The sequence below is a fragment of the Gymnogyps californianus genome, chromosome 21 (genome assembly GCF_018139145.2).
Source record: "Gymnogyps californianus isolate 813 chromosome 21, ASM1813914v2, whole genome shotgun sequence".
Taxonomy (NCBI): domain Eukaryota; kingdom Metazoa; phylum Chordata; class Aves; order Accipitriformes; family Cathartidae; genus Gymnogyps; species Gymnogyps californianus.
In genome coordinates this window covers 4,999,134-5,021,688 of record NC_059491.1, presented here as the reverse complement: position 1 = coordinate 5,021,688, position 22,555 = coordinate 4,999,134, and the positions used below count along the sequence as shown (strand labels likewise).

Sequence of the window (22,555 nt, the reverse complement as noted above, 5' to 3'; positions counted from 1 at the left end):
ATCAAGTAATGACATAAAGAAACTATTTACATAGGCTGTGGATTTTTTTGGTGTTAACTCCAGTGATGTGTCCATGAGATAACATAGTATCTCATTCTCATCAGAAGCACTGCTCTACAAGGACATCAAATCAAGAGGGACATATTCCTGAGTATCATATCATAAAGCAGAATCCAGAACTGCATTTATAGTCTATAGTGTTTGGGACCTATGTTATCCTCTCTTCCACTCTCCAGACCCCTAGCATTGAAGTATAAGGAAAACATAACACAAAAAAGCCCCATAGTAGTAAAAGGCTGAGGTCAGGATACATGACCAAGTTACTGCATCTCATGGAATTTCCACAGGGCAGCCAGGCCACAATCACTGCCTGTCCTTATGTTCTCAGTCCTTCACAAAAGCAAGGTCTAAAAGCCAAGTCATGACAGATCTGTTCACACACACTAGCATAAGCATGTATCCCAAATGCATAGGTGCACACAGTACTGTAATTAAATTTTTACTAAAAGCCTCCCACAATCATATTCCAGCAATATTGCCAGCGTAAGTGGCTTTTCTAAGAGATTCTGGTGTGCACATTTCATACTATCAAAACAGAGAAACGTACTGTAAGATTGTCCTACTTGAACACTCCAGGATGTTCACACAGCAATGAATGATGCACCTTGAATAAACCAGAAGAACTCTCAAAGTTATTTGGGCATTAGGCTATTACAGTGCTAAAAAGTGACATGACTCCAGTGGTAAGAAGACAGAGTTTCAAATTTCCAAACCAGTTCTTGTCCTGTTTTAATACAGTTTTAATGAACATCAGTCCAAGAGATCACTTGATAATATGAGGTACATTCCTTGACCACATATGGCTGTGCTTAAGGAAAAGGACAAACATATACTTAAATTAAATAGTGTAATTTAATTTAGTAGCAGTTTAATTATCATTAAGTTAAAAAAAGTTATAATTAACTATTAACGTTAATGACTCAAGACCTTTCAGAAAGCATGAATCCAAAAGGAAATATCCAGCAGGTGGTCACAGAATTGTAGTTTTTCCACCAGCACTGCCACCTGCATCAGTCTCTTACAGGACTATTTGTTCAACGAAGAAATTGGTCTACAGTCTGTAACAGGAGTCTTGGCTCTGCTACTTTGCATGGTCTTCTAACAGATACACAATTAACTCATAGGTGGACAACACAATGGCTGTGTTTGGTATCTGCCGGATGAGTTGGGCAAAGAGTCCTCTATAGAAGGCGAGATAGCCTTCTTCACGTGCTACCAGACGTGCTGTCTGAATGAAAGTCTTGTATTTAGTGCCTTCTTCTCGCAGCCGTGTTCGTATGACCTCTGCAGAAAAGTAAAACAGAGCCCAAAGTTAACAAGACTTAAACCTTCCCATTGAGAAACATGCCATTACCAGGAAAGAGTATGCAAAACCCAGGGACATCAAAACCTTCCTGCACCAATTGCCTGCCAGTACTTTCAGCCATGGAATCCTGTACACATTGCCCTTCAGGCAGGAAGCAGAGTTAAAGATGAGTTCCCTTTCATGTGGAATAAATGGATTATTTACTCATTCAAGCTACTACAGAACTAAATGCTTCACTGATACTCACATAATCAATATTGTTCTTTCTATAAAACCATGATAACATTCACATCTATCCAAAAAGAAAAACACTGCTTAGCCCACAAGTGTTTCCCACCACTTGATCAGAGAATCCCAAAGGCTGTGGGTACTCAGCTAGATGAGGCTACTAGTGAGAACAGAATCATTAGGCATTCAATTTCTTTTTGGCATTTTTTGAGTTGTTTTTAAACTAGGAAGTCCCAATCACCAACTACATGGCTAACTAGGAATGGTGGGACCAGTACTGAAAATGCTAATGCACGTGCACACGCCACAGTAACATGCATTTGGCCATTCAAATGACCAAGAATTTTACAGCCCTAGACCCCATCATTCGTCTTGGATTACAGGCAACAGCTGTTCTACTGCAGTCATAAATGGAAAAGTTAACATACCATGTGGATAAGCAATACAAGAGGCACAGCCCTTGGAAAGAGCAGCAGCAAACATCAGTCCAAAGAAGTTTGTCGAGTTCCTTTCGGTCCCATTAGGAGGAGAAGGGGGCAGCTGGACTTCCTTTAAGTGCTTTTTTAAACTTTCATAAATAGCAAAGCAGATAATGGTCTCAGAAATCCCAGCATAGGAGGCAGTCAGGCCCCTATAAAATCCGCGGATACCTTCTGTCTGGTAAACATATCTAGCACACTGCAAAGCATTCATTGGTTTTGAACCCCTGACTCTAAAAAACAAACAGAACAGAGCATATAATGAGCCCAGAAAAAGAATTAATATTAAAAAAACCTCATGGCTTTCAATAGTTTTTATAACTACAGAAATGGTTCTCTGCTAAGTTTTACTCCAAAAATCTTCTAGGAAAGCTGCATAGAGCAGGACTATCATGCTAAGAGTGCACACTTGGCTTTGCTAATTCACTAATACATACTTGTAATAATTCTTTCAGCTCAAGTTCTATCCAGTCTGTCACAGTTCACACCAATGCTTTAAAAGACAATAAGCATTGAAGACACACTGCTTTGTGTTAAACTAGTAATTCCATTTAAAGCCATCTTCAGCAGGCCAAGAGACAGAGGTTTGCTACAGGAGAAATGATCCTTCATTTTAAGAGGCAGCACTCAGTTCAAAGGTGCCACCCTGCGAAGTGCTGGAATTAAGTCTTATAAATTATTTATAAAGTTGTGGTGCCTTAAAGGATCCTTCTTATCTGACCTAACATGTCCTTGCAGGAAGGAATTTCCATTCTAAGCAGTCACATTATTAGGAGAGTCCCTCATTGCTTCGATATCCACCAGTGACTGTGAATCACTCAACTAAAAGATATTACTGTCAAATTCCCTCTCTGTCTTCAGGAGGTATGGTTAACAGTAATACAATGCTGAAGGAAGCAAAAGAACATTAAACCACTGCAACAGATTCTTATTGCCTCTAGAACGTTTTATGCAACTAAACTAATGTGGCTTCATTACAATTTAAAAACCATCACCCTTTCTGTTTACAGCTACCTAGCTGCGTATCAGTAACACACACATGGTATGTTGCAGTAACACACACATCTGTATGATCTAGGATCAGTACAAGTGATGTTGCCAAATGGGACACAGACTGCAACCTCATGCGCAGCCTCCCACGTGAGCTCTTCTGACCTTTCCGTAGCCTTTATTATTGCTGTATCAAAGCATTTCAGTCCTTGATATATTTATCCTCAACATCAACCCCTGAAGTACAGAAGACTCTGTAAGCAGGAATCCGAGAGAAAAAAAATGCTATGCCCAAACTTAAGATTTACAGTGAAACCAGAAACTGAACCTAACTCAGCACTCAAGGCAACTTCCACATCCTTCTCAATAGTAACTGTGCATCAAACTGAAGTAGGACATACAGAAGCTTAACTTTTAGTCTGACCAGGCAGAAGCATGGTGGCTTGAAAGGTGGAACTGAGAGTCAGGGAAACAACCGGGCAAGATCTATCAAAGTACAGAGTCATGAGTAAAAACTTGGAAGTTCAGTTTTCCAGAGGCTCCCTTAGCCACTCAGTGGCATCCCATCTCCCTCAATCAGTTACTTACTTCCGTTCCAGTTGCATTCTGGTTTTCACCATCCATATAGGATTCATCAGGGAATTTGTGATAAAGGCTGAAAAAAAGAGAAAAAAACCCCAAAAGTATAGCTGAATCCAGGCCTGTGTATTGCCATGGCAAACATGAACTTTATACACTGTGCAGTGAGACAGTTCTAGATACCAGCTCTATCCAGAGGTTTCAAAAGACATGCAGGTGCGTAGCTTACAATCCCTCTCTTGCCAGAGAACTATCTCATGTTAAACTTCAGGATGCGTTGACCAATGGCCTTGGAATTTCCTAAAGGATTCCTCCTTTTTGCACCTATTTTAATATGTACTTCATGGTCCTAAAGACTGCTGTAGACAAGATAGCTTCCTTACTGACTGGGTTTTAGAATAATAAATAAAAGGAAACCTGTGGGGAAAACACACACGTATTAGTCTTTTATTTTCCCCAAGGCTCTAGGTGGTGCCATTGAGCCATCTCATTAACAGAATCCACCCATAATTAAGGGGTTAGTTTGGGAAAGATTACTTTTCATGATCACTCTGGTGACTGATGCTTGAACTAGTGGAGCTCTTCTGCAGTATTTTTCCGACAAGAACAAACTATTTTCCCCATCCTGGTAGGAAAAATACAACATCCTAAAACAATTTGGCTAAAACAGTATCAAAAGTTTGCTGGTGTCTACTAATACTTTTTCCTTACAGTCAGAGACATTACCATAGCATTGCAGTTGGAAAAAAGTTCATCCCAAGTTAGTAAACAACAATCTAGAAATATTTCGAAGTGTTGAACATGAAAACAGTTCCTCTGTAGACAAGGTAAGTTAGGAGCTAGCAAACTCCTGTTTTCTGGCATATACAACCTCAAATTAAGTGTACATTTTCAGAGTGTGCCACATACTGGCCTCTGTACTCATTCATATACCACAATTATCCAGAGCTGTCAGCCAAGACTGGGGTGTTAGCCTAGGTCCTGTACAGACAAACTCCAAGTCCAGTCCCCGCCTTATGATTGACTCTATTCGTTTCCTAACTATTGAGAGGGATAGAAGAACTCTTGTAGCAACAACAGCTTGGAATAAATACTTTAAAGAATTAAGGTGCATCTCAGAGCCACACAGATACCAATGCATGTATTGCCAGCTACTGGTGAGGGGCTGGACTCTGGGGTATTGCTGCAGACCATACGGAAGATGAATTACAAATACATACCTGCAGAACCTGCAGAACAAATGTGCACAATGTTGCTGTTGGGCACAAAAATGCCATTAAATCGCTCTTTGGCTTTGGAGTAGCATGCAAAATAGACAGCTCTGTGGGGGGAAGGGGAAGAGAAGAAAAGCAATGTAATACACACAACATCAAATTAGACATTACTATTCTTGTCCCCGCTCCCCGAAAAACAAGACTTTTTCTCCAAAGAGGCCTCCACATGACTACTTCCATCTACAAGGACACCAGGTGGTTTGTTTTTTTTTTTCTCCTTACACTACAGTGCCACTAGCTGACTTGACACCCATAGGGTAGAAATATTTTACTTTCACACCAAGTCTGAGATAGGAGGCAACATGGTCTTGCAGACAAAGCAAGTTAGACTGGATACCTACACCAGCTCTGGCGTTAAACACACTTTGTAAATTTGGGAATGTCACTTTCCCACCTGGAGCCTATGTTTTCCATAAATTTGTTCGGCACTGTAACTGCATTAGCAGCACTTCATGCTTTAAACACTTAACCCTGGACTGAAATGAAAAAGTTTTATGCACCTCAAATCCCTACATAATGCATAGGAATAGAGGAAGCTCAGCTGATCTGCAACAGTCAATATGATGAGTAAGAAGCTGTCTGAACCATGTTCAGATCACAGCTCCTTGAAGTAAACTCCTAGAAAAACATGGATATTGGTAGCTATAATTTAAGAATTTCCATAAAGTACCTTATTCCAATCTTATGGAAGAATATGAAGGAACACAAAAGACAGCATGAGCAAGTTGCATGAAAAAGCAGGCAGTCTTGGATTCAGATCCCTGCTGCAAAAATTACCTGTACAGAAATAGGATTCTCCACTTCCGGGGGGGAACGTCCTACCTACTAGGCAAGAGGCCAGAGAGGGAGTACACCACTCTTCAAGTTCTTTTTTAACTGGTTCAATTTCAGGCAGAGAACATCTGCCAATTTCACGACTGCTAACAAGTTTTAACATATGCTAGGCAAATCTTCAGCCCTGCCAAAAATGGGACAGTCATAGGTACATGTGGAAACCATTTAGGTGCCTGTAAGACTTCCAAATACAAACAAACTTTGTAGCTACTTTTGTTGTTGCTGTTAAAAAAAAAAAACAAACCAAACGTTAAAAAGGGACACACACACCCCTTTGGGGTTATGTGGCAGCAATGCAAGTCTCTCCTCCTCAGCTGCAGTTTTTCATTCGAGAAGACTTTAGGCAATCAAGGACCAGATAGGTACTCCTCTCCCCTAGCATCTAGCTCCTACTCAGTGTTTGGCAAGCACTTTTATGTATTCGCAGGGAAGCAGCAGATCATATTAGAAAAAGGCAAATATTAATCCTACAGATTTTTCTGCACTACTTTCTCTTGTTTTCTCAAGCACACGACAAATTCCAAGTCATTGCGAGAGCCACTTAAGTGCCCTATTTAATCTGCACCTTCCAGTGTTATACAAGTATAAAGCAGATTTTTAGAAGTATTTCTTGGTATGTATACCGTGCAGTATACATGCACAAATCTCAGTTTACAGATAGGATAACTTCATGACCTATCCTTTTGAATTACGAATGCACTGCAACATTTGGGTTGGTACCTTAAATGTGTCTTTTAGCAATCGTTTAAGTATTTACCTTGATGGTGCAACTCCAACCAAGTTTGGACCCAGCCCTCGGAAGAGTGACCTTGGTCCTTCTTTTTCCAGAATTGACCTTAAAATAAAAACAAACGGGGGGGGGGGGGGGGGGGGGGGGGGAGGATAGTATTTGGGTTAAAAGTTATGCTTCTTGTTCTGTTAGTCAGTCAAAAGAACTGTACAAAAGCAATAAGAAGATAAATTGTTTGGACAGCTTTCCCAGCAGCTGCCAAGTTCTGTACAATACCTTGCTCCAGTGCCTCATTAAAAAAGACCAATCCTACAAATTCCTTGCACTACTAACAGCAGACGTATTTACAAGGTCTAAAACAACAGCCAAACACTAGTAAACAGCGAAGTATTTACCAGTGAAAGCCAGATACAGTCCAGTAATCGATGGGATTTCAGTGCACAATCTGCCAGACAGCAGCCCTCTTAACTGAACTCACCATGTGAAAACCATGCAAGAAAATCCAGATAACACCAGGCTCCATGGGTAGTTCACGTGCACCTGTTGGAACTGCCAATTTTTCAGAGTTTGCTTTCTAGGTCATTAGCACTGTTGAGAATGTTCCCCACAGATTCCAAAACTGAGCTCGTTAGACAGAAGAAGATATAGGAGCTTCTGAAACCCTTTTTCTGCAGCACAGTTGAACTTTCTGTGTAAACTGCAGGGCTGAGTGTCTCCAAGGAGACAGATCCACCAACTACTTGTTCTTTGTCACTTAACAGTCACGACTGCAGATTCCAGCTGGGGTGACTCATCAGAATCTTAAATGGATTAGACAAAAACAGCTTGTCCTTCTGGAGTGCTTTCTATTCAGCAGCGGGCTTAACCTGCCCTCCTGAGTACCTATTTTCTTTCTATTTACAGCAGTTAAGGGGCTTTCATACTCAACACGTTTAGCTCTTAAAGAGCAATTTCATATGTAGGGCTCTAATGGCTGCTTCTTTAGCCATACAATTTTCCAAAACCAGAAGGCCCAAGTCGTATCCAGTTTGGCAATGCATGCATGACCAGGACTGAGAAAGGGATGGAATAGTAAAAGCAAGAGACCTAACTTCACTTCTTTCCTCATACATTTGTATTTTATCAGAAAGATCATAATCAATAGCATTATCTGTTCTTCATAGATGCTGCCTGGAAGGGAATGACAGCATAAATATTTTGCTCTCACTTCTCAATCCTCTGAAGTAAGCAGGTCAAAAACTTGGTGATACATGCAGCTGAGCAATTCCTGAAGTGAAATAAGATTAAGATCATAGTCACCAAATTTAATAAGCTTAATAAATATATTAAAAGGTTGACCCAATTTTAAACCGTTTCTTCTCTCCCTAAAAAAAGACAACCCCAGAAAAAGATGGGCCAAGAGGATGAATTAAGAGCCTTGTGCCTTGAAGTTTTCACTTGCTTTAGTTACAGCTGCCTGAAGTCCAATGCTGCAAGGTGAAAAGATAGCAAAGGGAAAGGAGATGAAAATCAAAGGCAACTGGCACTACCTTACATTTTCAGTCACGAATTGCTCTAGACTCACCTCTGAATAGACAAAGAAATGTTTGGCAGGGGAAAGAAGCACTGTTTACAATACAGAAAACTCCAGTCCCAGAATGACTCTAGCCAGATAGTTCTGCAGAGAATTTGAATTAGCACTGTACTGTTGTATAACTGTGCAGCTTCTCCCCAGGCAATCTGCCAAGCATGTTGGCCTTACATAAAATCATTCAACTTGCTTTGCTAGCCATTATTTTCTTTGGCATTTCTGCTACCTGATCTACACAGGACCCCTCTGCATCGCCCTGGGGTGCCCAATGATCCAAATAACTCAATCCATTTGCATGAGGTCTGAACCATAAGTTTATTGCGCTTTGATATGAAATACAGTAGTAGAGATTTGGACTTCGGTGTTACTGGTAAAACTATTCAGCAGTTGTAAGCTAGATGATTTCACATTTCCTCTTCTTTATGAATACACATCTGAAAAGGGAACAGCTGGAGCATCAACTGCTGCAGTCTGAACCACACAGAAGGCTTTTAACAGAGATCGTAAGTAATACAGGTGTAGATAGGATTGATGCATAATAATAATTGGCAAAGACAACATCTAATAGCAAACAGCGGAGAGCTCATTAGGTCAGCTATAGCTGAGGAAAAGATAAAAACTTCCAAGACCCCAATTAGACATTATATTTTAGTGAGACTGCTTTTGCAAAACGTGTCCTTCCCCCACTCCCATAAGTTTCAGTTATAGATCATCCACACAAGAGTGCAGACAAGCATAACGTAAAATATATGGGAACACAGAATTCTGGAGGTCATCTGGTTCAAACTCACGCTCAAAGCAGGGCCAGCTTCAAAGACAGATCAGGGGCTGACATGCATCACTAAGTGCATAGAATCAGAAACCTTGTTACAATGCTGGTCCATTAAGGTGATGGAAAGGCTACAGGCTCTCACTTTTACACGACACTCTAAAGAGAGAGCACTTCAAGACAGGAATTAAAACTTCCCTCCATCAAACAGGTAAATAGCCTGGGTAGCAATAGCAACAAGAATCTCTACTAGCCACTCAAAGCAAACTGGGAATGGCTCCAGGAAAAAGAAAAAGACAGCGTATATGGCTTATGCAGTCCTTCAATCATTTGCCAAGAATTGGCCCCAGCTAGTAAGGATTACCTGTTCCAATGCTCAAAGGAGAGAGTAAACATGATTATTCCCAATAAGAGACAAAGATGACACTTCTCAGTATTGAAAAAGAGAAAAAGCCCTTTCCTCCAGAATATTTTCTGTGATAGTTCCCACAAGCTAAGGCATATCAAAAGTTTACAGTATGTCCTGTGTATTGATCCCTAGGAAGTCATAACTACCAAAAAGCTGAAATATGAGGAGACAATTTAAAAATAACACCTTCAGACACTTATTCAAATCAATCCACTTTGGAAAGTTTCTAAGTGGTGGAAACAAATTTCTGTGGAAGTTCAAAGGAACGCTCAGGAGTCCTGAATATGTATGTGTTTTTAAAAGAATGATTTATCTTTCTACTGCTGAAGGCAGAAGCCCAACTGACATGAATCCTTCCAGTGCAAGTCTGGAGCAACATTTGCATTCCATGTTTGCACAGAGGAATTGAAACTCAGATCACTGGTGTCAAGCAACATTGAACGACAGGAGGAGCAGTACTCACTTGAGAACACTAAAGAGCCCAGGTGATACAGATGTTGGCCTGACCATTCCTTCACCACTGATGGTCCCCAGCTGGACTTGTGGGTAGTAGACAGCCCGGAAGGCTAGCTTTGAAGATTGGAGCCTAGTCTTTATTACCTCTAAGGGACATGTAAAGATGGCACCAACCGTTCCTCCGCATCTGTAAAATACAATTTAAACAGAAGACAGAGTCAGGAAAACATAGCTGCACAGATGTGTCAAATCACAGCATGGCGTATAAATAACATCTGAAGACTTGTCTCCAGTTGCTCCACATTGTGGACAAATTATTAGGAAGCAGGGCAGTTTTGGCATTAGGCAAGGGAGACTGTTCCCAAGCCCCAGGGGAGGGGAGAGAAGGTTGAGAAACTGTTATAATGATCATGTGTAGTGATGAGACTGGTAAACACAAAGATGATACCCAGCACTAACAAAAAATCCCTGACTGACCATCTGCTGGTTCCGTGTTCTGCCAGGAGTTGGAATTCTGCCTGTAAGAACTTCAGAGGCATCTATGTTTCAGAGGTTGTTGTCCTAAAACAGACATAGCCTTGGACAGATTTTTCTTATGGGAAGCAGGAAGCGGGCAGATGAGAACAAGCCACTGGGGATTAGGACACTGTAGACTGAAAACACAGCAATATAATTCTTCACCATTTCAGTACTTACGATTAAACCAGCTGTTCACAGAAGTAGCAAATATCAAAACTACACTAAGTTAGGCCCTCTTAAAAACAATGGATATCAACTCTTTTGGGGGGGTAGGGGAAAGGAAGCTGCAAGGATGAGAGGGAAGGTGGGAAAGCAGAATAACAGGACAGAAAGGCTACTAAAGAACAGAATTCCCATACTCTGATAACAGAAGGACAAAAATAAAATATTATACACACACACGTGTGTATACATACACATATAGACACACACACGCATATATATAAATATATATATAACGAAGAAATAAATGATCCTATAATAGGCATATACTCATCTCAATGTAGTCAGACCGAGCCTCAGAAAAAGCACACCAGGATTTAAGAAGACTTAACTAAAGATTTCAGGTTTTTTCCAAGGGCATTTACTACAACTGAACCTATTGATTAGGAAATATTTTCTTTGTTTACACAAGTGTCAAAGCATGTGATTCCTTCAAAAACCTGTGTTTGTGATTCGCCTTAGAAAACACCATGAGTCAACAACTTAACTCTCTTTGATGTTAATGTGAAATTGTAATTTAAGTAGTTTTCCATGAAAGGGAAATGAATTAAAAAAAAGGTCCTATCCTTTGTCTTGCACATAAAAAAAGCATTGCTTGCTAGAGTCATAAGAAGTTTGCATGCACTAATTTGGGAACAGAGATCCATAAAAGGACATTAATAAAGGTACTAGTGCATATTTTCTAAAGCCCCATCTACACATGAACTATTTTACTAGGAGAATCTTTTTTTAAACACAAGGAAAAGGGCAATTAAAGAATGGCAGAGAAATCCAAGCTGTAGATACATACTAGTTTATAAATGCTTTATCCAGTACAGCTTATTTTGCTTGCTGAAACAGTATGTTTTATATCAAACAGTAACCATTCTTTGCCAAAACTCTGAAGCCCCTGCGCTTGCATTAACAGCCTGGCCACCCTGGCTGTACAACCACAAAAATTAAAGTTCTTTATAAGGTTCAAAAGGACATCCCATGGCTGGGGAATACAACTTCCTCACTACAGTCTTCACGTTCTTCAAGATTCTGTCCAAGTACATTATTCCAAACAGTATGCTTTTCAAATACAAACACATCCAACAGAAGAAACTGTGTTTTCACTGAGACTGGCAATACGATTTAACAGCATGCTTCAATGAGTTTCTCCTCTAAGTTCTTGCTTCTTCCTCTTCCCTGGTGAAAGGGCAAAAAACCTAAACTAGGGACAATCAATACATCCAAAGTGACAGATACTATAAGAAAGAGCTTTGCCTTCATCCTTTTAAACCACTTATACTTTGACTGTTGAATGAAGTCACAAAGTTGTTCATGGAACTAGGTACATAGCAGCTGAAGTTGTGTCATTTGGCTCAAAAACAACAGTGTTCACAGAGACCTTATCAGTCCTCTGATTATTTTGTGTAGGCCTCTGATTATTCTGTGTGCTGAACCAGGGCTTGGACACAAGCCTTCTGTTGTGTCAATACTACTCTGGAGGACATCGCTTCAGTTTATCCTTCTCTGTTTTGTCAGATGCATCTCATGTTGCTCACATTTCTCTGAAATTAGATCTTGGGGGAAAAAGACAGGTCAGGAATGGCTTCTCCAGCAAAACCTTTCCTGTTCCCACAGCTCACACTTATAACTTGGAGCAGGAAGTGTTTTGAGGATCCCTCTTGCAGATCCCCACTGCCACCTTTCCTACTACATATATCCAATACAGACACAAGTATGTACAATTAACACCTGACTAACCAACATACTCAAGAGAAATTGTAAGTCTGTGGGAACTCAATGAAGAGAGTTTGATTGCCTTAAGTCCCAATTCATTTATCTACCAGTGCTCCACTACTGTGTACTCCGTCTTCAGTCCTCATTTATTTCACATTTATGAACATTAAAACAATACTTCCACAGTAACAATTGTGTTGTTAATTCTGAATGTGTTAAATTCAGAACACTGAAACTCCATTTGCTGTTTCTGAACTACCAGCTGCTCAGGCTAGAGTGACATCTTGCCATACAATTTTTTAGCCTCTCTGGCATATTCCCTCCTGCATCAGCTGTCTTCTTGCCTTCCTAGCCCACTCCTTGCCTTTCATCCTTTTAGTTTGATAATCCAGTTAATTTATGCAGCCTTTAATATTTAAGTACTTCCAGTAATGCATATGTAATCCTCTGATATTCAACACAATGAGTTAATATCTCCATCATCAGTTTTAACAGCTCAGAGTTTATGTTGTCAGTGTGACATTTAAGAAAAAAACATTATCTAACAGAGCAATTCTCAGAATGTCAACTGGGTGCATATATTATGTCCCAAATATAAATACGCAGCAAATAGTTCAAGTAAGGACTTTGATGTATTGGGCAGCTTTTTCAGATGAGCTGATTTTCCTCCACATGGGAATTCTACACATCATACCCTGGTGTTGCTCTGTTCCTTGGAAAGATGGCTGAAAAAATAACACACTGTGCATAAAAGAAACACTTTGTATTCCTACGGTGTTCCAAATGCCTACATCTGGGAAGAAAGGAGAAACAAACAGCTTTCCTCAGCTACATAAACAGCCATAAACCCTGAAAGATTTAGACCATGGATATGCAGCCAGATAAATTTGATTTGGGAAAATCTTATGCTGCAACCTCCATGTCTTCATCCTGGTTTGAGTCAGGGTTTTTTTTTTTTGAGACATCAGTGCAGAACTACAGTTCCAAAGATGTTAAGCAGTGTTTACTGCACTAGCCTCTTGCAAAAATCCCAGAACAATGTCTGAATCTGTCCTTAGTCAAAAGATAGAAACCTCCCTAGAAACAAAACACTATAGCAGAGTATCTCCAACAGGTCACACGGCAAGCCTATAACAAGAGGTTCCCAGCTATGCTCTGCATGTATCACAGATACAAAATTTCTTCAGTGTGAGACACTCAACAATTCATCAGCTTTGGCCTGTCACTTACTGCCAGAAAAACAGTATTTGTACTTCAGGCTTTGAATGCCCCCTCTAGTTACATGATGGGCCAGGCATATATGGCCGTTACAGTAGTAAAATACAGTTCTCTGCTTTGTGAGGTGCAAACAAAGGAACTAAGGAAACTCTTGCTCTGAGAATATGAAACATACTTTGTGTTTATGGAGATACATGACTATACATTAACAGCTGCAGAAAAATTATTTACTTCCATGAAAAGACAACCCAGTTTAAAAAACCTGCCAAGGATGCAAATCTCAAAATCCAATTCCAATTTTTCCTCTTGCTGCCAGCTTTCTATCTTTACAAAATCCACTCCTGATATACCAATGACTTGCACTTGAAATAAACTCTCAGCACACCCACTAGCACAATTGATATAGATGCCAAGACTCTTAATTAAGAGTAGGGCTTACTTCATCCGTCCTAGATTTAATCACTGAGCAATATTCTTAATACGAATAACAACACAATGCTGAATGTTAAAGGAAGTTTGGGGGGTGGGGAGGGAGCATCCAAACCTTTAATGATCTTTCATTAGAGTACCACCAACTTTACCAACATCATAAGCAAAGATGATGAGCTGCTTGGTTAGAGCAATCATAACTTATAACCCAGCCTGACACATTTTGCTGTGTGCGCATTTGAAATTACCTCTTCCTCCCCAAACAACAGCAACTACTCTCAACATTTAACAGTGAATGTTTGACAGACAGTAGTCAAGTGAAACACCAGCAAGAGAAGTATTAGTGCAAATACTCTGGCAACTATACTTAATGGGCCACTTAGAACCAGGTTGACAAGTATACGTCAATTCACTCTTCATGGACGGCACCACATATGGCTCTAGACATCAAAATACACCTGAGGAAATCATTTGGTACTATTGACTGGACCCCCTCTGATGGCTTCAGAAGCTTGTAGAGCTCCCCGAACACAGCTGCAAGACTCTGTCCCACTGAATTCAGTGGCACAGCCAGGGATACAGCTAAACCACGGCACTAACAGTGCAGAGTACTATCTGCTTTCCTGGTTGCTGACATAGAATCATGCCCAGAAGGCACATAGGAAAATCCCAAAGCGAGCAGTATATTCGCAGCAAGTGCGACATGTTTTAAATGAGATTGTATTTGCAATAGGAATTTCATTCTGTTTTTCTAAAACATGCCACATGCTCTAGCATGACATGCATAGCATAAACAGCAAAGCAGGTTATATCTTTGATATTTCATTACTGCATTGTCAAGACTGTAAACAAAACAAGCTGCGGCATTCTCAGATGCCAGAGGAAATTGAGTACCAAAACAATACAGACTGTTCCCAATGCCTTAATTTTGAGTTACTAAGCATTCAATAAACTTCCAGCTAATAATGTTATCATCGGGTGTAGATATTCCTGTAAGCACTTACTGTGTTCCTTGAGTTGATACACTGTTAGTGAATTACAAAATGCACATTAGAACCTAAACTAGGTAGAGGGCTAGAAGACAGTCAATCTCATCATCAACTCTAGCTGTCCTAGACCACACAGTATAGCAGACACATATACTTCAGGTGAAGACTGCTTCTCTCCATTTTACAAATGGAAACATTATTTCCCAAATGGTTTGTCAGCATTAGAACACTGCTTAACAATTAACATCCATGGCAGCAGTATACCAGTCCCTTTCCCCACAACTCGTTTGGTTACTAATTTGGGGAGTAACTTTTCATTAGTTCTGTGAGCTGTACTAAACACTCAGGCAAACCCAGGTCAAATTCAACACTTTAAACAAGGCTCTCAGCAACCTACTGCATCAAACATCTCTCAGCTGCAACTGAGACAATCAACCTATGCCCATGGAGACAGATGTCACTATGCCCTCAATTCAAAGCAGCTTGATGTCACCAACCCTCCCAAAGTATGCTTCCAACTCTTTTACAGGTGGCTTAAGCAAGCTTTGGTATCTAAGGTTGCTTTTCAGAGCCATAGGAGCAAGGGATTTATGGACTTAGGCCTCAATACCAAGACAGGAAAAAAAGTCACAAACATGGTTTACTCAAACAAACAGTCCCCCCAGTTTGAACAAAACCACTGAAGAATATGTATCACGCAGTACCTATACGAAATCAAGATAAAAAGTCTGTTCCCAGTTTTTGCTCTTTGTCAGTTCTATGAAGGGCACTGCAGCCTCTAAATACCATTTCTTAGGAAATCCCTGTAGTAAAAAGTATTACTCCAGCTGGAAAGACAACATGGAGTAACCTCTGCTGCAGCCTAGTCCACAGTTCTTCCCAAACAACAACTGCACTGACTTCAGCAGGGAAGCAGGAATCCAGACTTGTAAACACGCTTACATCTGTTGTGCAACTTAGGCATCATTCTCTTTGCTGCTTCTGAAATCTTCCCTGCCCTCAGAGCATCTTCCCATCAAAATGCCAAGACCCTTTGATTTGCTGTTACTATTGTAAGCCTGAAAAGGAACTAACAGAAACAAAAGGAAGCCAATGAGTCTGTCTTCCTATAATAAGCTGGCTAATAGGAAGCAGTCTCTTTCAACAACTGGAGAACACTTTCCAATATTCAAGTGCCTTCCATCACTTCTAGCCTTTGAAGTATTAAACACTTCTATTCTGGCCATTAAGATTATCTGAGGCTGGCCTGCCTTTTTTGTGCACACATAAGGATACTGTATCACATCATCTTAAGCTGACACCACACCCCATCCTCACCTTCACAGGAAGCTATCGTAATACCAATAATGTCTCTATCAAAATTATTTCAACTGAATGGGCTGCTCTTGCCTTATCAGCAAAAAATACTTTACAATTGAACAAAGGTTAGCATCTTACACAACTTGTAAAGTATTCTGAACTTTCAACACTTTCTTCTGCTGGAGGGGTAATTTTATCCAAGGTCCTGATTCTGCAAACAGCTTCGTGTCACAATACACCCATTTATTATAACAGGGCTCTCTGAAAGAAAGTGCAAAGGTAAAGGTATTTGAAGGACTGAGGAAGGACTTCAACAGAGACTATTACTCAAGCACTAACACACTAACAATTCTTTCTAAAATTCCTTTGATGATTTAATAGATGTAGCAAAATATTATCACAGCTGAGCTCCTCTAATCAGATTTTATTGAGCAGGCAACCTTTACCACTACTACTACTAAAAACCGAAATGCGTAAGGCAGACATGGCACAGAGCCTCATATCTAATATAATTTGGGCTTCTAGCTTGCCTATCAGCTGGCTGGTCCAGCACCCCTCCAAACACATCACTTATTTCCTACAACATTTCTTACATGTAGAGAAAGGTGCTTTAATAGCTTGGGCAACAGTTCGAAATTGATGTTCAATTTCTTGTTCTATCCAGCGCCCCCTACGAAGTCTGTATTTCTCACTTGAAAAGCAGAGATAGTAGCATTAGTAGACATGTACACACACAGGATACAGAAGTTGAACAGGGAACCGCTCTGAAATAAACTGTTTGGATGGTGGGTGGGTGGGTGGTGGATCAAACACTTTAGCATTGGCTGGTGCATGAGAAGACTAAATTTGCTGTCTCATTTTCCTTTTCATAACACCACAGCAATATAAATGACGGTACACTTTCCCGTGTCTCTGTAAATAACAAGATAGGCAGAACAAGAATCAGGTCCAGCAATGAACATTTAAAGGCCTGTATACCCTAACAGACCATCTCTTTCCTCTGTGCTGTATTTTCATCACTGCTTTAGAAATAGATCAATCTTATTATACCAGAGTGGTCAGGGGGATATTCCCTGCTGCGTTTCCATTCTTTCTCCCTATGCGCTCTCAAAAACAGATCGGACCTGGTGACTTCCTAGGCCTGCTGCAGAAAATGTTTACTAGGATCCTTAGAGAAGGTAGAGGATACGTTAAATGAGTAAGGAAGATGGTGATCATCCAGTACTAGATTAAAACGCTGATGAGTTTAAAATTCCTATTTATTTATAGTCTGATGAGTTATGTGAGGACACCTAGAGTTCTGGACAGGCACTGTTACTATCCAAACAAGTTGCACGCGTACATTCAGGTCCTGTTTCTGTCACAGGCTCCAGGTAGTACTCTAAGGCAAGTGGGGGAGGCGGGGGAGAGAGAGGACTTAAAACAACACATAGTATCCAAGTCAGCAGGAGGAGGGCAGTGTCTCTGAAAAACTTAGCTTTGTTGTGTTTAATATTATATTAAATGAACTTACTGCTCCAGGGACATGTCAGAGGAGACTGAAGTCTCCTGTTTAGCAACAGAACAAACAATGGTCTATTATTAAACAGATTTAAACTAACAAGAGATTTCATGTTGACTTCCTAACTATTGTCAGCTGACAAGCACTACAGAATATTCTACTACTTAGATAGTTTAAACCATTAAAAAAAAAGATTAAAACAAAAGAAGATATCCGATAGGGACAGAAGTGCATACAACAGCACTTACTATCTGCATGACAGATAATTTTTTTTTAATTTATTTTTAATTTACACCATAAAATGATCTTACTGGACTACTATTACTGTAATAAGTTAATTAACATGGCTTTTTGGGAGGGTTTTGGTTGGTGGTTTGTGGGGTTGTTACTTTAAACTCTCAACACTACGAAAATAAGAAGTTTACAACTCCTTGCAAGAACTTAAAAGCAGTGGCCTGGCATGCCAGGTCACTTACTCAGAAGTACCAGGACCTTCTCTAACTCTCTTTCCCCCCATCCTTCTTCCCTTTTTGGAGTACTTGCTTTTCAGTATAATCATATGGATCAGGCAGTTACACAACCTCCACTGTTTAGAACCTCCATTATTAACTGTCACCTACACAGAGCTTATTGAAGTGTTGTGCAAATACGTTCCTTTACAAAATCAAGCTGTGGTCCATCAGAAAGCATAAGCCTGCTGTCCAGACAATGCTTTTTGGATGACATCCCTCAGTTCCTGCTTGACTCAGCAGGAGCCACTTATGAGGACAAGATTCAGAGTAAAGTGTTTCATTTAACAGAGCTGGATACCACAGCTATATAAGATTTTGAACTTATATATAGCTAAATGTCACAGCAGCCCAACTAACTCTGCCCAGCGCTGACCTCAAGTCACACCATGATCCTTTCTTACCCTTCCTGCTTGGCTCGCTAAGGATGTATTTTCTAATTCTGGAAAGGCACCGCTTGCCTTGCCTCCTTTACACAGACAGCAAGGCGAAAGCCGCCTGTCACTGAAACGGCTGGTCGGAGGGCGCGCAGGTTTGTGAGGGAGACGGTGGAAAAAACGCGGGCTGCGCCCGGCGCCCACAGCCCGCTTCCCCGCTGCCGGCCGGCGTGCCGCGGGGAGGGCAGGCCGCCGGGAGGGCCGCAGCCACCCCTGCCGCCAGCCCGCCCCTCATCTGAGGCAGCGGCCGGGCACCCCGGCGGGGAGCCGCCGCGTCCCTCTCTGCGGAGCCTCCCCCGGCGGGCGGCAGCCCCTCCACAGCGGCCGTAACCCCGCGCCCTCGGCGCCCAGCCCAGCCCTCCGCCGCGGCGGAGGCCGCACTCACCCCCCGGCGAAGAGGTGCAGCAGCGTGTTCTCCTGCGGGGCGCCCGCCATGCTGCTGCTGCTGCTGCTGCCGCTACCGCCGCCGGCCCAGGCTCCGGCTCCGCCGGCGGGAGCTGGAGGCGGAGGCCGGGCCGCGGCGCGCACGTGACGCCGGCGGGCGGCGCGTGATGCGTCAAACGGCCGCGCGTGACGTCACCGCGGGCAACACCGCCCCCGCTTGGGCGCGAGGGGCGGGCCGTGCCGCAGCGGGGAGCCCGGGAGCCCGGTTCTCCGGGGCGGGAAGGTGCCGCGGGAGCCGCCCTGAGCGTCGGCGCAGCTGGAGGCAGCGGAGCGCGGCCGGTTGCCGACGAGGACTCCGTTTGTGCGCCGATGCCTCCGGCCGGCTTGAGAACTGCCTGCCCACCTGCTTGGGCCGTGCAGCGTACGGCGGGATGGCTTTATGAGGCACAGTATTGTTAGAAATACATAGGAGGTTGTTTGTGTGACTGGTCACCACGGAGGGGTGACAACCACTGCGTGCACGTCCACATAGTCCTGTGCTAGCACCTGTATCTCCATGGAGCTCACAAAGCTAGTTCCTCAGAGCATATCTATACTGTGTCGGAGCCAATGCTAAAGCTCACACTTGCTTTGGGCCCACGTTTTTAGGTGCATACCTGCACTCAGGTATGGATGTAAGGTAAACTGGCACACAGAGAAGAAAGCTCAGGCTGGGTCCTTTGTGGTGTGAGCCACAGGCACGCACAGCTCCATCGCTGTAAATCCCATCAGCTGTGGCAGCAACAGCTCATTGCAGATAAGTTGGCCTTTCGCGATACCTTCTTGAATCCCACACTGCAAGAAGAGCACAGATGTGCCAAACAGGCCAATGGCACGGACACACGGAAACATATGAAACTCATGCTGTGCTGTAGCGTGTGCTCTGGCACGTCTGGATGGTGGCATCCAGTGAGCAGTACGGACATAGTCCTCCTCCCTTCCTAGTCCCCAAGGATTCCAGAAATGTCAAGCTCTTGTTTATGCAAATGGCTCTTCTGTTTTTATATTAATATTAAGAACAGAGGAAATATGTCAGTTATTTGACTAATCCAACAAAAAAATCAAAAGTACTGCTTACATATTCAAAGGCTGCAGCTTTCCTCCAGTCCTTTGAATGCCCTGGGGGAAAGCTCAGACATCCGCACTGCCGGTAAGTGATCTGCTGAGTATTTCTGAGAGGTGGCTCAACAATGATCTTTAGAAGTATTTGCATTTAAGGGACACTGACACCAGGCTTTTAAAACTTACACTCCCCTAAAGTCAGTGGAAGAACTTTGGCCCAGTGCAGTGATTTACACTCATCTGTAGGATAGATGCCATCAATTTATATGCTGTAGGTTAATTTCACAGCCAGGACATTTACGAATGTCTGGCTTTTAACATTAAAGTTAAAATCTTGAGGAAAACATTAAAATCTACAAAAAGACCCTTGAACAAACAGCCTCCTAGCTTAAATTCAGATCCAGACATGAACTTCACTCCTGCCTTATGGCACAAACCAAACTTCCCAGTCCTAATACTGCCAGGCACTGAGTTTGAAACTTCAGTGTGCACGTTCCCAGCATTTAGACTTCAGCTTACTCAGAGGAAAAAATGGCTTAAGGGTTAAAACCAAGAGATGAAGCAATACCTGGGTCCACACTGGGGTCAGTGCTGTTTGAGTGTGCCTGTCCTGGATCCTCAGTCTCCAAAGAACAGCCCTTCTAGACCTTTCTATTTCTTTTTGAGGTGATGGTGATGAACTCTAAGGTGCTATAAAGAACAGTTGCCTCTTAAGCGATCTTGTGTGGTGGCTGAAGAGTAATGATTTACTGAAGCAGAATCAGTCTAGTGGACAAGGGTGATGGGATCCCTTGTCTACAGAGTTTGCTGAAACTAAGGAATGAACACAGCATTAAGTGCAAATAGGATCTGAGGCAAAGTTACAGCTCTGACCACCTGGTCCCCATACATCCTGGGATCCTGAGGACCCCAAGTCATCATCAAGATTCTATAAAGTTACTCTTTGTAATGATATAGAATATATACCGGAGATCCAGGCAGCAACATGGATGTGCTAGTTGTAAATATATCAAGGATGCTGGGCCTGTCAAATGGTGAGATAAATGAAGAGTTTTCTCTCAAGTGTAATTGCATCGGATCATGCAAATGAATCTACGAATAAAAAACTCCAGAGAGGAGATGACTCAGAAGAGAGCTGGTTTCCATTGCAGGTTCATCAGAATGCAGATGACTCCATTAACATATCTCTTTTGTTTGCTCAAGGTATTGATTCGACCAACCACGTGATCTTTGGAGGCCCACCTTGTTTATAGTGCCTCTCACCAGCCAAAAAAACCACTCACCTTATCACAATGACCAAAACTTCCAGGTAGGTATAAGCATTGAGAAAACACATCTATGGCACCTGATAACATCAACGCAACCAGAACTGGCTGTAAGGACCCCTTTGCTAAGAATTCCAGCTCACCACAACAGTGGTACACATGCACACTGCAAATAGGTAAGGATTCACATAAGCACACATACATACACAGTGAAACTGGGCCAAATATTCTCATTTCCACACATAGATAAACTACAAATGCACAAAGGTAGGACTACTAGCCCTTCGTATTCACACACACAGGGCCCTATTACACATACATACACATAGTTCAATGGGGCTTGGCCAAGCGTTTTCCCACATGCCCAAACAAAAAAGCTCCCCCTACACATCAAAACCAGTTTTGAGCCCCAGTCTTATGCTCCCAGTTCCACAGAGGCAAAGCAGCCCTTCTCACAGTGCGTGAGTGTGCACAAACACAACAGTTTGTAAAGAGAGATGCAGTGGCAGGAGGTTATTTCTAGCCCACCAGCAAACTCAGAAAAACAGCTCCTAGGTCAAATGGATTTATATAGCCTGGGGAGGTGCCAGGCAGTCCTTTACATTGTGGAAACAAGAAACTTGACCTGAGTGACAGAAGAAAATCTGCTTCAAGCAGGGGGCAGAGGAAAGGAAGGAGAAATTGGCCTTCCTGGACAACAGTGGTTGGGGTGACTGTGACATGGGAGGGAGAGGAAGAAGGTGAGATGTTCAAGTAGGAAAGGTATTGGTCAGCTGTTTCAGGGGCACAAAGACGTGGAGGAAGCTGATCCTGACAGGATCTGACAGGTCAGAGTTATGCAAGCTGTATGAAAAAGGATGGGAAGTTGCTATCGCAAGAGTGGTTGAGGAGAGAAGCACCTGTGCCTTCTGGGCACAAAGAAGGAGGGAAAAATCAGTTTAAGTACCTGGAGCATATAGGGTCCTTCAGAATGTGCACATGGGATGGGTGTTCTTTCCCTCAGTTTGTTTTATTCTGTTGCCGTTCCTTTGCTCTTTCCCTGCCCTTGTGCACATTGAAGAATCTCTTGCAGCTGTCAGTTGGTAACTGGGCAGTGGGCTTTTCTGTAAGGCAACGGGCCAGGCAGGAGCAGCTGCCAGACCCGGGGGAAGCGCCAGGGCCCTCGTCTTGGGTGGCAGCCCATGCGGGGGGGTGTGGGGGAGGCGTAGGCTCAAGACAGCCACTCATCAAACAGCTTCCCAGAAAACCCTCTGGACAAGGGTTTCTAGCAGGGCTGCCTGTGATCTGAGAC

General features: G+C 42.4%; 1 protein-coding gene across 1 annotated transcript; it reads right to left on the bottom strand.

The window, feature by feature from the left end:
- Window positions 1–771: 771 nt before the first annotated feature.
- On the bottom strand, window positions 772–18,949 carry SLC25A33 (solute carrier family 25 member 33). Its single transcript, XM_050909401.1, has 7 exons — window positions 18,900–18,949; window positions 9,692–9,871; window positions 6,508–6,585; window positions 4,863–4,963; window positions 3,652–3,718; window positions 2,023–2,306; window positions 772–1,344 (listed from the first exon to the last, which is right to left on the bottom strand). The coding sequence occupies exons 1-7, from the start codon at window positions 18,947–18,949 to the stop codon at window positions 1,142–1,144; spliced, it is 963 nt and encodes a 320-aa protein (XP_050765358.1). The 3' UTR covers window positions 772–1,141.
- Window positions 18,950–22,555: the final 3,606 nt, after the last annotated feature.